The 14,737-nt window shown below is 41.4% G+C and overlaps 1 protein-coding gene across 2 annotated transcripts in view; it reads left to right on the top strand.

Annotated features, from left to right (window-relative positions):
• Positions 1 to 352: 352 nt before the first annotated feature.
• MRPS5 (mitochondrial ribosomal protein S5) overlaps positions 353 to 14,737 on the top strand; it is a 29,220-nt gene continuing 14,835 nt past the window's right edge. Inside the window, exons 1-5 of one of the 2 annotated variants that reach the window (XM_030311162.1) lie at positions 353 to 551; positions 4,419 to 4,499; positions 6,249 to 6,386; positions 10,702 to 10,827; positions 12,713 to 12,946. In XM_030311162.1, coding sequence (XP_030167022.1) covers positions 494 to 551; positions 4,419 to 4,499; positions 6,249 to 6,386; positions 10,702 to 10,827; positions 12,713 to 12,946 — 637 coding nt within the window. In that variant the 5' untranslated portion in view covers positions 353 to 493. Of the gene's footprint in view, positions 552 to 4,418; positions 4,500 to 6,248; positions 6,387 to 10,701; positions 10,828 to 12,712; positions 12,947 to 14,737 lie in introns of those variants that run through there. The other variant, XM_030311163.1, reaches the window with a different exon arrangement.

Below are 14,737 nucleotides of genomic sequence, written 5' to 3'. Positions count from 1 at the left end.
CCAAGGTAACAGAAGTGCTTAAATAAATCTAACCAACTTCCAAGCTTTACTGAAGTTGGGTATGAACACTGTATACTCCTGGTCTTATTCACCTATTAGTTCTAAGCCTCCTGGAGACATCAGCCTTGGACCTTCACGTAGACCCTTTTCGCGCTCATGTGTACCTAGCACTTCTTGCTGCGAACGGCCCCCAGCACCAACTCATTGCGCCGGAGCGACCCGCCGCCTTCTCGGTTGCGCCCCCACCGGCAGCCAGCCCAAGCCCCGCCCCCGGGTCTTAATGCGAGGACCCTCAGCGGGGCTGTCCGCGGCGGCGCCGTACTCATTCTATCCTGTTGCCTGGGCAGACAATCTCCCACCTCGGCGTGCGCTGCGGTGCGGCATTTTGGCCTCGGGAATTCAGCCGCAGGCCGTGGCCAGCCGTTTGGCGAGAAGCAGTCGCGGCAGGCGGTGGAGAAAGCGGCCTGCACAGAGGCTCTCTCAGGGCTCCACCATGGCGGCGGTGGTACGCGCTGCAGGCTGCCTCCCTGCGCTGTGTGGTTTGCCGGCGGGTGAGAGCCGGGACGCCGGGAGAGGGGCTCTGAGCGGGGACGGGAGCGGGGGCTCGCCTGCGGCCTGCAGATGCACGGGGAGAAAGAAGCGGCCTCTGAACCCATCATGCCGGGCTCCGATCCTGCCCGGAGCTGCTGTGTGACCTTGCACGCTTCCGCGCCCTCTCTGGGTCGCAGGGCTTTTGTCTGTAAAGTGAGGGTGGACTGGACGCTGTCCAAGGCTCGTTCCACTTCACTGGACTCCTCCTGCGTGCTTGGCTAACAGGCGCGGGAAACTGGGGAGCAAGCATCGCCTTCCCGGCGGGCGTGACCCACAGGTTCCTTTGGTGAGGTCGATGTGGGTGGGGTTCGAAGCTGATGGAGGCAGTCCTGCAGCTTGGGTCGGATAGGATTAGTGTCAGTCATTTTAGATCCCGGGCTGATCAGTGTCATTATTGAAAAGAAGAATGTTTTGAATGTCCTTAGTTTTGCTGTTACTGTTGTCTCCCCCCGCCCCTTGTTGGTTTGCAGCCTGAGGAGGGTCAGTCTGCTGTATCCTTTAGCATAAGGTCTACCACTGTGCTTCATGACTAGGGCTTTTTTTCATCCTTCTATTTTATTGTAAACCCACAACCCAACATTCGTAATTCCAAATTCTAAAGACCTCTGAAAACCGAAAAGGTTTTGTTTGTTTCTTTTTGGTAACTCATTTTGTTGGGAAACTTAACCTGAAATGATTTGGCAGGAAATCTGACCTGAACATTCTTTACTTTTGTTCATGTTGTGACCACCTCCTCCTCTTTTCAAGGCTCCATTCAAATAACACCTATAGCGTTTGTAGCTTTCCCTCATGAGTTCTTACTGTGTTCCAGGAACTATCTTAAAACTATTTATGCTTTTCCTCACTTCATCTATACAGTGCCTTTGTGAGATAGATGCTTTTTCTATTCTTATTTTGCGGACCAAGAATTAAGACACATAGGTTGAGAAACGTGTTCAAAGTTACACTGGGAGGAGGTCAGGTTTTTGCGCCCACACCATCTGGCTCCAGAGCCTGGTTGTGTTTGGTTTTGTTTTGTTTTTTCTTCTTCTGGTGCATTATAAACTTTTCTTTTGGTAGCAGCTTTATTGAGATGTAATTTATACACCATACAGTTCATCCTCTGAAGGGGTATGATTCAGTGGTTTTTAGTATATCTGCAAATCTATACAACCATCACCATAATAAATTTTTAGAACATTTTCATTTTCCCAAAAACATACCCTTTTGCTCTCATCCCCCCGACTTGCTCATTGCCCCCAGCTCTAGGCAACCACTGATCTTTCTACCTCTATAGTTTGTGTGTTCTGCATATTTCATATAGACGGAATCATATACTATGTGGTCTTTTGTGATTGGCTTGTTTCACTTAGCATAAGGTTTTCAAGATTCATTCATGTTGTAGCATGTAGCACTATTGCATTCCATTTTATGGATGAATTTCTGTGGCATGTATCTACTACATTTTGTTTATCCATTTATCAGTTGATGAACATTTGGGTTTTTCCACCTTTTGGCTGTTATGCCTGATGTTGCTATAAATATTTGCATGCAGTATTTTTGTTTCTGTTGTGTATAGACCTGGGAGTGGAATTGCTCGATCAAATGATCAAACGGTAACTCTGTGTTTAACTTTGAGGAATGGCTAGACTGTTTTCTAAAGTAGCTGCACAATTTCACACTCCCGCCAGCAGTGCGGGAGAGTTCTTCCTTCCCTACATTCTTGTCAATGTTTGTTATTATTTGTCCTTTTGATTATAGTTATTCTAGTGGGTGTGAAGTGCTATCAGTTTGTGGTTTTGATTTGCATTTCCCTGGTGGCTTATAAACATCTTTTTTGTGTGTGTTTATTTGGCCATTTATGAATGTTCTTTGGAGAGATGTCTATTCAAGTATTTACCCATTTCTTTTTTTTTTTTTTTAACGTTTATTTATTTTTGAGACAGAGAGAGACAGAGCATGAATGGGGGAGGGACAGAGAGAGAGGGAGACACAGAATGGGAAGTAGGCTCCAGGCTCTGAGCCATCAGCCCAGAGCCCGATGCGGGGCTCGAACACACGGACCGCGAGATTGTGACCTGAGCTGAAGTCGGATGCTTAACTGACTGAGCCACCCAGGCGCCCCTATTTACCCATTTCTAAATTGGGTTGTCTTTTTATTAGTGAATTGTAAGAGTTCTTTGTATACTCTAGATATAAGTTCCTTGTCAGATAGATAATTTGCAAAAATTTTCTCCATTTGTGTGTTGTCTTTTCTCTCTGAATATAGTTTCCCTTAAAACACAGTTTTAAATTTTAGTGAAGTCTGATTTATCTATTTACTCTTTGTTGCTTATGCTTTTAGTATATCTAAGAAACCATTGCCAATTTGAAGGTCATGATGATGTACCCTTATGGTTTTTTCTAAGAGTTTTATAGTTTTTCCTCTTACCTTTAGGTCTTTGACCCATTTTGAGCTGATTTTTATATATGGTATGAAGTAGCACTCTAACTTCATTGTTTTGCAAGAGGATATTCGTTTGTCCTAACACCATTTCTTTTTTCTTTTTTTTTAATGTTTATTTATTATTGAGACACAGAGAGAGACAGAGTGTGAGCAGGGGAGGGGCTGAGAGAGAGGGAGACACAGAATCTGAAACAGGCTCCGGGCTCTGAGCTGTCAGCACAGAGTCTGACGCGGGGCTCGAACTCACGGACCGTGAGATCATGACCTGAGCCGAAGTCGGATACTTAACCGACTGAGCCACCCAGGCGCCCCTGTCCTAGCAACATTTCTTAAAAAGATTGTTCTTTCCCCACTGATTTGTCTTGGTACCCTTTTCAAAAATCACTTACGAGTAAATGCTGTCAGAACCTGTTTGGAAGCACTCTGCTATGTGAAGTGGCACATAATACGGTTACAGCCTGAGATTGCGGGAGTTTCAGAGTCTTGAGAGAGGGGGACTCTCTCCCCCAGAGTGCTCGGGGGCCACTTTGGGAACCAGGAGCCTTCACCAAGAGTGATATTTCAGGAGAACGTGTCAGAGGCACAAAGGGATTGAGGAGCACAGTGTGTTCAAGAATGACTACAAGTTGGAGGTGCCTGGGTGACCAAGTGTCCAACTCTTGATTTCAGCTCAGGTCGTGATCCTGGGGTCATGGGACTGAGCCCTGCTTCCGGCTCTGTGCTGAGTGTGGAGCCAGCTTAAGATTTTCTCTCTCTCTCTCTCTCTCTCTCTCTCTCTCTCTCTCCCTCCCTCCCCCTCTGCCCCTCTCCCTATCTCACACGCTCAACCTCTGTCTTTAAAAAAAAAAAAAAAAAAAAAAAAGAATGACTACAGTCAGAGAGGGTGGAGGGGAGAGTGGTGGCAAGTGAGGCTGATATGGGAGGTTGGGTCCTCGTTGCAGTCACGTAGGCTATGTTGAGGAGTTTTGAATTGGTGCAGGCAGTAGGGAGCCAAAGAATGATAAATCAGAGCTGGGAGGTGACCAGACTTGTTATTTTAGGAAGGGCTGCCTGATGGCAGATGGGGAATGAGAGGGGTAGCAGCCGGACCTACTAAGGGACTGTTGTTACTTTGTGGCTGAGGGATGGCACCTGAATAAAGAGGGGGCAGTGAGACCATAGGGGAAGGCGTAGCTGATAGATTTTTGCAGAGAATTAATAGGGCTTGGTAACTGGTTAGATGTGAGCATGAAGGAGAAGGTGATGCTGTCTACTTCACATGGTCATGGAACCTGGAAATTATTCACTTCCTTCTCTTGGTTCTTTTATTCTATAGATGTTAATATTCTTTGGGTGTTAAAGTGTTCCTTTTAATGCAGAAAGTATCTTAAAAGATTTTTTTTTTTTTTTTTTTAATTTACAGGTCACATATGGTCCAGGCAGCTTTACCTAAACACCTTTCCAACAGCTTCCATTTTGGCATTGAAGACTGTTCTCAGCAATGGTGAGACTCATTTATCCAACTACTGTTTCTTACAGGATCTAATGCTAGAGTGCTTCGTGTAACTGTAAATGAACAGAGCACACACTTTTTTGGGGGGGGCATTCTTTATAATGGAAGTACATAAGGTCTAGAGTATTTTTCAAATTTTTTATGATTACAGTTGTTATAGTTCAAGGCTTTAAAAAATAATAGCTACAGTTTTTGACTAATTCGTATGTGCTAGGCTTGTAACACGTTATATTGGTTAATCGTCACCAGTTTTTATGAGGGGGTTGTCCTTTCCATCTTGCGGACAATGGAGTGAGTCTGTGAGAGGCTAAGTGACTTGCTCAAGATTGCACAGCCAGTAAATGGCAGGACTGGGTCCTGAGCTGTCTGGGGACTGTGATGCATCCTCGTAATGCAGGGTCTTTGCAGAGGCCTTTGCTTCTACACTGCCATAGCGCAGGGCCCTCTCTTCAGTCACTCTCCAGAAGGGAAGGAAGCCGACCCTTGCCTGGTCCATGTTGTGCTTATGGTCCGTGGAACCCTGCCTTTCCCTATGGTTAGGGCGGAATTGAAATCTCATTGTTTTCTTGGCCTTTTGGAGCTTTACTTTTAGTCTTCTTCCCTTTCATATTATTAACCCCACTTGTCAAGATGCTGTCATACCTTGCTTGAGGGGTTCAGAAGAGGGTGGTGACCTGAACTCTTCCCTTTATTTGTTCACTGACTAGTTGGGTGACTCATTCATTCGTAAACTACTGACTCTGCCCTCTATTGTGAGCCAGGTAGTGTCCCCAACCTGAGCTGATATGGGGCCTGCAAAAGCCTTCGTGAGGAAGGCCAGAGACTGGCCTAATTTCTCAGAGACTCGAAAATAGCTGCTTTCACTCTTCGGCTTTCTGTTCAAGCCTGTTGCCCTGAAATAAACTTTATTCTCTTGAGGGCTGTTTTAATCCTCCTTTTCACTTTTCTCACAGTGACTAAATTCTCTACTGAAATGCAAAGCTGGAGTGTGTACACGGTTTTTGTAATCAGTATTCCCATTTTCTTGAGTCCACTAATTCCTGTCACCCCTGCCATTGCCCTCACTGGACACCACCATCCATGGGATTGGTCAAATGGCTGCCTCTAAGACATGGTTTTTCATAAAAACTTGATGTGATACATGCATGTAGTTAGAAAAATTCCAAGAAACACAAAAAAGCAAATCTCTCGTTCTAACCCCAAACGCATCAGTTTTCTTCCTCAGAGGCAACCGCTGTTACCAGTTTCCTTTATATGCTTCTGAAATTAGTCTATAAAGTATATTCATATCCCCTCCTGGTTTTTTCAACATGAAGGGCAGGATGTTCTACTACTCTTCTGCACCTTGCTCTTCTGAACAGGTCATTTATAGGACTTTCCACACGGGTACATGGCCCTGCTCATACAGCAGAGGTCGCCATTTGCCAAGACTAGACTCTTGATTGTGGGCTCCTAAGGGCAAGTAGCAACCCTGGTAAGGACAGATCTCCATCTTTCTTTAGATGGCTACATCCGTTGTGTGGACAGACTGTAACTTCTGTAACTAGGATGGACATTTAAGTTAGCAGAATAAAGTTTTGATTTATGTTTTAAAGAAAGACTGTCCTCAAAATATGATTCTTAAAAGTTCAGGATTTTAGTGACTTACTTTCATTAGTAATGATTAATTCTTTGGTGCTGGCAATATTTTCCCACAGGCGTGGAACATCTAACTCAAAGTTTTATTCCGTCTACCTACAGGCCCTTTGTCATCTCCAGGAACCAGAGGCAGCCGTCATTTTGCCAGCTTGACCCGTGCGCTACAGACACAATGCTGTATTTCTTCTCCCAGTAACTTGATGGGCCAGCAGTATAGATCCTATAGTTTCTTCACTAAATGTACGTAGACTGGCTACAAACTTCCCATTTCGTGAAACAGAAAAATAAAAGGTGCTTTCGTATCTCAATTTTTCTTCTTTTTCTTCTTCCTTTAGTGAATGAACACTTTAGAGACTAGTATATGATGTGCTATTAAAATAAAAATATTCCTTAGAGTACCTCCTGGGATTATGTCGCATATTACCAGCTGTATTTGTACTGTTCTTTGGGGAGCACTCGTTTACTTTTATCCCCTTGGTTGGGTACCTGAGACCTAAGGAGTATTGAATCATGGCCCAGATCCCTGCTGATGTAGATTCACACCAAGAATATAATCAAAGTCTGTTTTTAGTTGCACTTCAGTTGAGGAGAGAGTACAAATCAGGAAAAGTTAATTTTAAGTAGACATTGTTTTGCTAACACTGCTCTGACTTGCAGTAGTGTTTGAAATAGTCGAGTCTGAACTGAAATTATCTTGATTCGTAATAAATGGAGATTGATTTCAGAACTCAGCATTAGACAAATTAAAAGAAATTAGAATTGGAATGCTTGGCTGGCTTACTCGGTAGAGCATACAACTATTAATCTTGGGGTCGTGAGTTCATGCCTCATGTTGGGTGTAGAGATTACTTAAAAAAAAAAAAGAAGAGCTTCTGTTTAAAAAAAAGAAATTAGGATTATAAAGCCAATTCATTTTAGATTATTTGGTAAATACAGAAAATCAAAAAGAAGAAAATTACCTATAATTCTACTACCTTAAAATACTGGTCGGCTACTTTTTTCATGCAGCAGTGTATTAGATGTTTTTCCATGTCAATACATAGACTTCTTCAGTGCAGTGTCGTGACTATAGAGTATTTAATTGTCACTTTATCAAAGATCGCTTCACTTTGGAAGTCTCATAGTAGGTAGGTCATTTGTGTAGCAATGCAGAAACGAGGACCAGGCTGTAGGGGGATTGCAACTAACACAGGCTCAGTTGTATCTGTGGATTTTGGTGCAAAGAGAAAAGAGGAAAAGATCAAAAATCAGAATTCGAAGGACGGTTGCTACTGAATATATGTCATTTTGCACCATTGTAAAGTCAAAAAATTGTAAGTCAAGCCATCATAACCCAGGGACTGTCCGTTGTTTTCCCCCTGCCCTAGAAGTCCTTTTCTCTAACTCTTCTTGTTTTAGAGGTGCCCCTTGCCCTTTGACACCCCTGTCCGTGCACTGTTGTCTCGTATCTGCCTGACTCTCCATTAGCCTACGTTCTTCCCCAGTTACAGGACTCTGAACCCTTATGAGTTTATTGCTCCCAAGTCACACTAAGATTAACTATAAGAGGATGAACTCAGTTGAAACTAGCATTGAGCTAGCTAGCTTTTGCTGTTTCAGTAAGAAATAGTCTTTGATTTTGTAAATTTCCTCCAAAAAAACCCCCACAAAAACCAAAAACTATAATTTATCAAAACTCATTAAGATTTCCTAAGAGTATTTAGCATTGTACTTGTAAATCTATCCCTCTGCTATGGGGGTGTGTGTGTGTGGGGGGGAATCTACCATTTAAATACCTTTGATCCAAATTAGCAAGTAGTTTACTTAGCATGATTAAGTCTGAAATAGCTCCATGTATCAAATTGGATGTAATAGTGGATTTTGCATATATGTATGTGTGTGTGTGTGTATAAAACATGAAATATATTTTACCTAACTATGGTAGTTAACAGATATATATGTTAATCTACCTAAGCCCTTCCAAAAATGACAGAAAGAGCTGAAATAATAGTAAATCTATTCTAAATAACATCTCAGGTTAATTAGAATCAGACCAGTATGTTCTGATGTTAAAATAGTAAAATCTCTGTCAAATAACTTAATCTAACTTAGAGCCATTGAAAAAATTATGTTTGTGAATAATAGTAAGAATATGAGATAAGGCTCACAATGTAATATGTAAAAAAAAACCAGGATGCAAAATTGTACATGTAGCATAATTTCAGTTTTGTCTAAAACAAATGAAATATGTATGTACACTTATGTGTATACGCATGAAGGAAGAAAAAATGTATGTTCTGATTTAACAGTGGGATTATGATGAATTTTTGTATGCTTGTCATAGTGTTTATATTTTCCAAATTTCATTTTTTACTTCACTTTATTTTTTTAAATGTTTATTTATTTTTGAGAGAAAGAGACAGAGTGTGAGTGGGGGAGGAGCAGGGAGAGAGGGAGCTGTCAGCACACAGCCCAATGTGGGGCTCAAACTCCCAGACTGTGAGGAAACGGCCTGAGCCGAAGTCGGATACTTAACTGACTGAGCCACCCAGACACCCCTATATTCTCTAAATTTTAAAAAGTAACTATTTCTGTTATAATCTGAAAAAAAACTAAAACCATTTTTAATAGCATAATGGCATTCAAGAGTTGACATATGACTCACTGTCTTTTCCCGATGTAGTTCGAAATTTTATTTTCCTCTTAGAATATGTAATAAAGAAAATGAACTAAACTTTTTAGTCTTTTACATCTTTGTCTCAATATCAATTTCTTTTTAAAATCAGATCCTTTTTAGTATTTTTTTTTTAGAAATAAAGAGTATACCCTTTTATTAAAAAAATTTTTTTTTAATGTTTACTTATCTTTGAGAGAGAGAGAGAGAGACAGAGTACAAGTGGGGGAGAGCTAGAGAGAGAGGGACACAGAATCCGTAGTCAGACGTGTTATCCATTGCGCCACTGGCCCGCACCTAGGGACACAGAATCCGAAGCAGGCTGCAGGCTCTGAGCTGTCAGCACAGAGCCTGATGCGGGGCTCAAACCCACGAACCGTGAGATCATGACCTGAGCTGAATTCAGATGCTTAACCAATTGAGCCACCCAGGTGCCCCAGATCCTTTTTAATATTAATGAGTGATTTGCTTATTCTAAGTGAAGAAAAACTAATTAACCTCTTAATATGCCCCATTAAAAGTGCTTTCATTGTGAACTTTCAAGTTTTTGATGGCATCTATAGGTAGCACCATTTTTAAGCGGTTAGGAAACAAAATCAAATGTTTAGTGAGAATTTAGTTTGGGTTTGGTGATTTTATTTCAAACTTGTGTTCTTTTAAGTGAATCAGCGTCAAAGTTTGAGCTCAACTTAAAGCCTTTGCTCTGATTAGGGAGGTGCAAAGCAGCATGTGATATGGAATCTCAGTTACTTCTGAGCTTCAGTTATGAAGATCAACTCTAATATGTATGTGTTTAGATAAATGGGATACCGAACAGATTAAAGCCTTTAAAAATATAAATCCAAAACATTTTTCCCTTTCCATGCTATCTACTCAGAAGATCAAGGGAAGACCTTTCAGTAAGCAAGCAGGTAGAACTTTTAAACCCTAAGGGTAAGAGAATGAAGATACTCATTTGTTTTCCAGAATATGTTTAGTATTTCCGGCATGTAGATAGATGTATCTTAGAGTTTTGAGTACTACAACATTTGTGTGGCTGTGATTCTTTATTAAATAAATTGTAATGGGACAGAATCTATGACTGTAAAATCAATTGGTGATACTGTGAAAGGCTGGAAGTCCTTGGGAAGATAGGACTTAAATTGGCTACATCAATAGAATTCAGTAGTGTCGAAAGTAATGAATCTGAATATTCCACAAGTACAGAGGGTAAGTACTGATTGAAATGTATGGTAGAAAAAGATTTGGGAATCCTAGAAATTCACAAATGGAAATAAATCAGCAGTGTAGGGGTCTATACATCAAGTGAAAGGCAAGCATGGTTTGAGAATACACACACTCTACGCAAATATTAACTATCAGACTCCTACCTCCTCATTCCTTCCTATGTATTGTTTAGATTTTAATTAGAGTTGAAGGTGAATGTGGGCATTTTATTTTGAAGGATGCACAGAGGTATTTAAGGCATTCACAGAAGAATAGAGCAAACAATTCACAGTATTAAGATTTATGAGTTCAGATTGCAATGTTGATTCTTGTTTGGGCTAAGAAACCTTTATTTAAGGATAGGTATTATCTCAGTGGTTATAGTGGTGGCAGGAGGGCAGGGAAGAGACCTGTAACATAGTTGATGAGATGTCTGGGAAATGAACTACCGGCAAATGGGATTTAAATGTTGGCTGTCTTTTGTGGAGGGAGGCCATGCGCTTTGAGAATAGTATAGTCATCTCTTGGGTTGTCCAAATGTAACCATGTGTTTGATATGTATAAAGAATGATATAATTTTATTTTCATCACCACAGTGATACAAGTGAGCTGGACTCTTTGGGCCTTTTTTATTCAGCAGGGGACCACAGATCATTGCTTGGTAATTAAAAAACCAAAAAACCTGTTTCATTACAGTGACAGCAGATGAGCTATGGAAAGGCGCTTTAGCAGAGACTGGTGCAGGAGCAAGAAAAGGAAGAGGCAAAAGAACTAAGAAGAAGAGAAGAAAGGATTTGAACAGGGGTCAGATCATTGGTGAAGGTAAGCTTATTTATAAAAAGTCTAATGTGCTTTTTAAAGTTTCCCTCCCAGTTTTGTAGAGATTTTTATAGCCTAGAAGCCTCATACATTTCTCATGAAGGGCATTAGGGTTGCAGTTTTAGAATTAAACCAAATGGCTCACTTAATGCCCCATGATTCTGGGGGAAGAAAATCCCATAGAAAGGAATTCATTCGGTTATTCATTCCACAAGCCTAAGTGCCCTTGCGTCACATCTTCTGTGACAGTGCCCTCAAGGATCTTATGATTCGGTGAAAGTTGGCAAACCTCTGCAAAGGGCCAGATGGTCAATGTTTTTAGCTTTGTGAGCCACATGGACTCTGTTACAACTCTTCAACTCTGCTAAGGGGGCACGGAAACAGTCCTAGACAATATATGATCTAACCAGGAGAGCTGTGTTCCAGGAAAACTTTATAAAAACAAGTGGTGGGCAGGATTTGGCCCCTGAGCCTTAGTCTGCCAACCCCTGGAAACATAACTGTTTATACTTGTGTTTTTTAAAGAGTAAAAATTGTATAGTGTACTTGGATCAACATTTTGTGCTATGGTTATTGACCAATTATCTTTGGTAATAATAACCTTCAGGCATAAAGAAAACACCTTTCACTGCACTTACGTGTCTACTTGAATCTTTTTCTCTGATGACTCACCTTATATCTTATTTTTTAACTTTTTAAAAAGTACAGCAATCATATATGTATACTTTCTCAGTAAAAAAATTCAAAGATTGTAGAGAAATCTAAAGTCCCCTTGATGCCCTTTCTATCTCCCCACCAATCCCAGTTGCTGCCCCCCAAGGAAGGCACTGATCTCATTTTGATGTGTTTCCTTCTGACCTTTTTTATTTTTTATTAAAAAACAATTTTTTTTTTTTAACATTTGTTTAGTTTTGAGAGACAGAGTACGACCAGGGGAGGGGGAGAGAGAGAGGGAGACACAGAATATGAAGCAGGCTCCAGGCTCTGAGCTGTCAGCACAGAGCCCAACAGCGAGCTCAAACCCATGAACCATGAGATTGTGACCTGAGCTGAAGTTGGACGCTTAACTGACTGAGCCACCCAGGCGCCCCTTCTTCTGACCGTTTTTAATGTTTTTATATACATAAATATCCTAAAAGAAATACATATTTTCTTTTTTTTTTTTTTTTTTTAATTTTTTTTTTCAACGTTTATTTATTTTGGGACAGAGAGAGACAGAGCATGAACGGGGGAGGGGCAGAGAGAGAGGGAGACACAGAATCGGAAACAGGCTCCAGGCTCTGAGCCATCAGCCCAGAGCCCGACGCGGGGCTCGAACTCACAGACCACGAGATCGTGACCTGGCTGAAGTCGGACGCTTAACCGACTGCGCCACCCAGGCGCCCCACATATTTTCTTTTTAAAAAAGTAAATTCTATCATATGGTACATTCTGTCCTATAATTTACTTTTTTCACTAATATTAGGTCTTAGAAATTGTTCCACATCAGTATCTCTATAGCAATCTCATTCTTTGAATTTAGTGTAAAATATTTCACGGGTTGAAGATGCCGTAGTCATTTAACCAGTCCACTATTGCTGTACATTTAGATCGCTTCCACTCTTTGCCTTTACAAGTAACACTTCAGTGGACCTCCTTGTCCAAGCACACTTACGCCTCGTAACTGTGTGGGAATGTTTCTGTAGGTAGCATTAAGTGGGATTACTAGTTATTACAGTAGGTACACTTAAAATTTTAATAGACAGTGCCAAGTGGCCTGCCAAGTGATTGTTAGTTTAAGCTCCCTCCGGCAGCATCATTATCTGTACACCCCTTGCCTACCATTTTAGCACGTAAGAAACGAATGATTTTTAAAAATTCTTATTAATGTATGTTTTCAAACCTCCAGGGCGTCATGGCTTCCTATGGCCTGGTCTCAATGTCCCTCTCATGAGAGACGGAGCTGTACAGACCATTGCCCAAAGAAGCAAGGAAGACCAGGAGAAGATAGAGGCGGAGATGGTCCAGCAGAGGGAAGAGTGGGACCGGAAGAGGAAGATGAAGGTTAAACGGGAGCGAGGATGGAGTGGAAACACGTGGGGAGGTGTCAGTCTTGGCCCCCCGGACCCTGGTCCCAATGGAGGTAGCTGAGTCCTGGTGTTGCTTACCTTTGTGATGGAGAGAGTACTTGTAGTTCTAGAATTCCTGAAGTGGATTTTACTTGTCTGTTTAGATTGCCTTTTTCCAAAAAAAGGGATTTGAGCATTATTGAAATAACTTCGTGTTAATTACTCAGTTGTATTTTATGAAACACTAGAGGCCCATACGCAAAAGTAGTCCACACACAGGATGCAAAGCATTGGCTTCTGGAATCCTTACTGTGTGGCTTCTCAGAGCCTTGAATGTGGTGGTCTATTTTAGATCCAGACAGAGCTACTTGTCGGGTGCAGTTCCTCAAACACAGGTGCTCATGGGGTACCTGTGGAGCAGCGTGGCTTGGGAGTTCTGTTTTGATAACAGAAGATAAACCAGATAGTTGTCATTCAGTGTCATAAAAGCATACATGAAATAAAAATTGCTAATACTTATCAGGCCAAATTAGAAAATGAAGTCCTCCCCGCACCACCCCATCCCGAATATGTAAAGAAGTAAAACTCATGTGAAAAATTCAATATTGTCAATGAGTAGGAGATGAAGAAATAGACAAGTTTGGCTACTTTGTTAAATTTGGCTTAAAGAGGAGAGAAGTTGAGACGGAGAGATTCAGGTAAACATGCTTAGAACGGAGCAAAATGCTTTAGTTGAGTGGATGAAGGTATGGGAGGGAGAGAAAAAAACCCGTAAGCTAAAACCCTAATGAGGACCCAGACCCAGGGTGGATAAATGGATTAACTCGTGACTGTGGGTTCAGGTGGAGCCTGTGTTGTTGGTAGTGGAAATGTGAGCCTGCTGGGGGTGTGGTGGGTGAGTGGTAGCTGTCTGGTGGCTTCAGTTAGTCTGTGAGGAAGAGATGGGGTCATCTGCTGAAAGTAGGATGAGCATTGATGAGCATGGGCACCAGAATATTTTGATGAAGAGACAGGTATCTAGGACTGGCTTCAAAATTACCCAATGGCAGCAAAACTAAAAGGCAACCGACAGAATGGGAGAAGATATTTGCAAATGACATGTCAGATAAAGGGTTAGTATCCAAAATCTGTAAAGAACTTATCAAACTCAACACCCAAAAAATGAATAATCCAGTGAAGAAATGGGCAAAAGACGTGAGTAGATTCTCTTCCAAAGAAGACATCCAGATGGCTAACATACATGAAAAGATGCTGAACGTCACTCATCATCAGGAAAATACAAATCAAGACCACAATGAGATACCGCCTCACACCTGTCAGAATGGCTAACATTAACAACTCAGGCAACAACAGATGTTGGCGAGGATGCGGAGAGAGAGCATCTCTTTTGCATTGTTGGTGGCAATGCAAGCTGGTGCAGCCACTCTGGAAAACAGTATGGAGGTTCCTCAAAAAACTAAAAATAGAACTACCCTACAACCTAGCAATTGCACTGCTAGGTATTTACCCAAGGGATACAGGTGTGCTGTTTCGAAGGGGCACATGCACCCCAATGTTTATAGCAGCGCTGTTGACAATAACCAAAGTATGGAAAGAGCCCAAATGTCCATCGATGGATGAATGGATAAAGATGTGGTATGTATATATAATGGGGTATTACTTGGCAATCAAAAAGAATGAAATCTTACCATTTGCAACTATGTGGATGGAACTGAAGGGTATTGTGCTAAGTGAAATTAGAGAAAGACAAATATCATATGACTTCACTCAAATGAGGAATTTAAGATACTAAACAGATGAACATAGGGAAGGGAAGCAAAAATAATAATGAAGATAGGGAGTGGGACAAAACATAAGAGACTTAA

The sequence above is a fragment of the Lynx canadensis genome, chromosome A3 (genome assembly GCF_007474595.2).
Source record: "Lynx canadensis isolate LIC74 chromosome A3, mLynCan4.pri.v2, whole genome shotgun sequence".
Taxonomy (NCBI): Eukaryota; Metazoa; Chordata; class Mammalia; order Carnivora; family Felidae; genus Lynx; species Lynx canadensis.
Note: the sequence above shows the minus strand (reverse complement) of the source record. Positions and strands in the feature narration are given on the sequence as shown.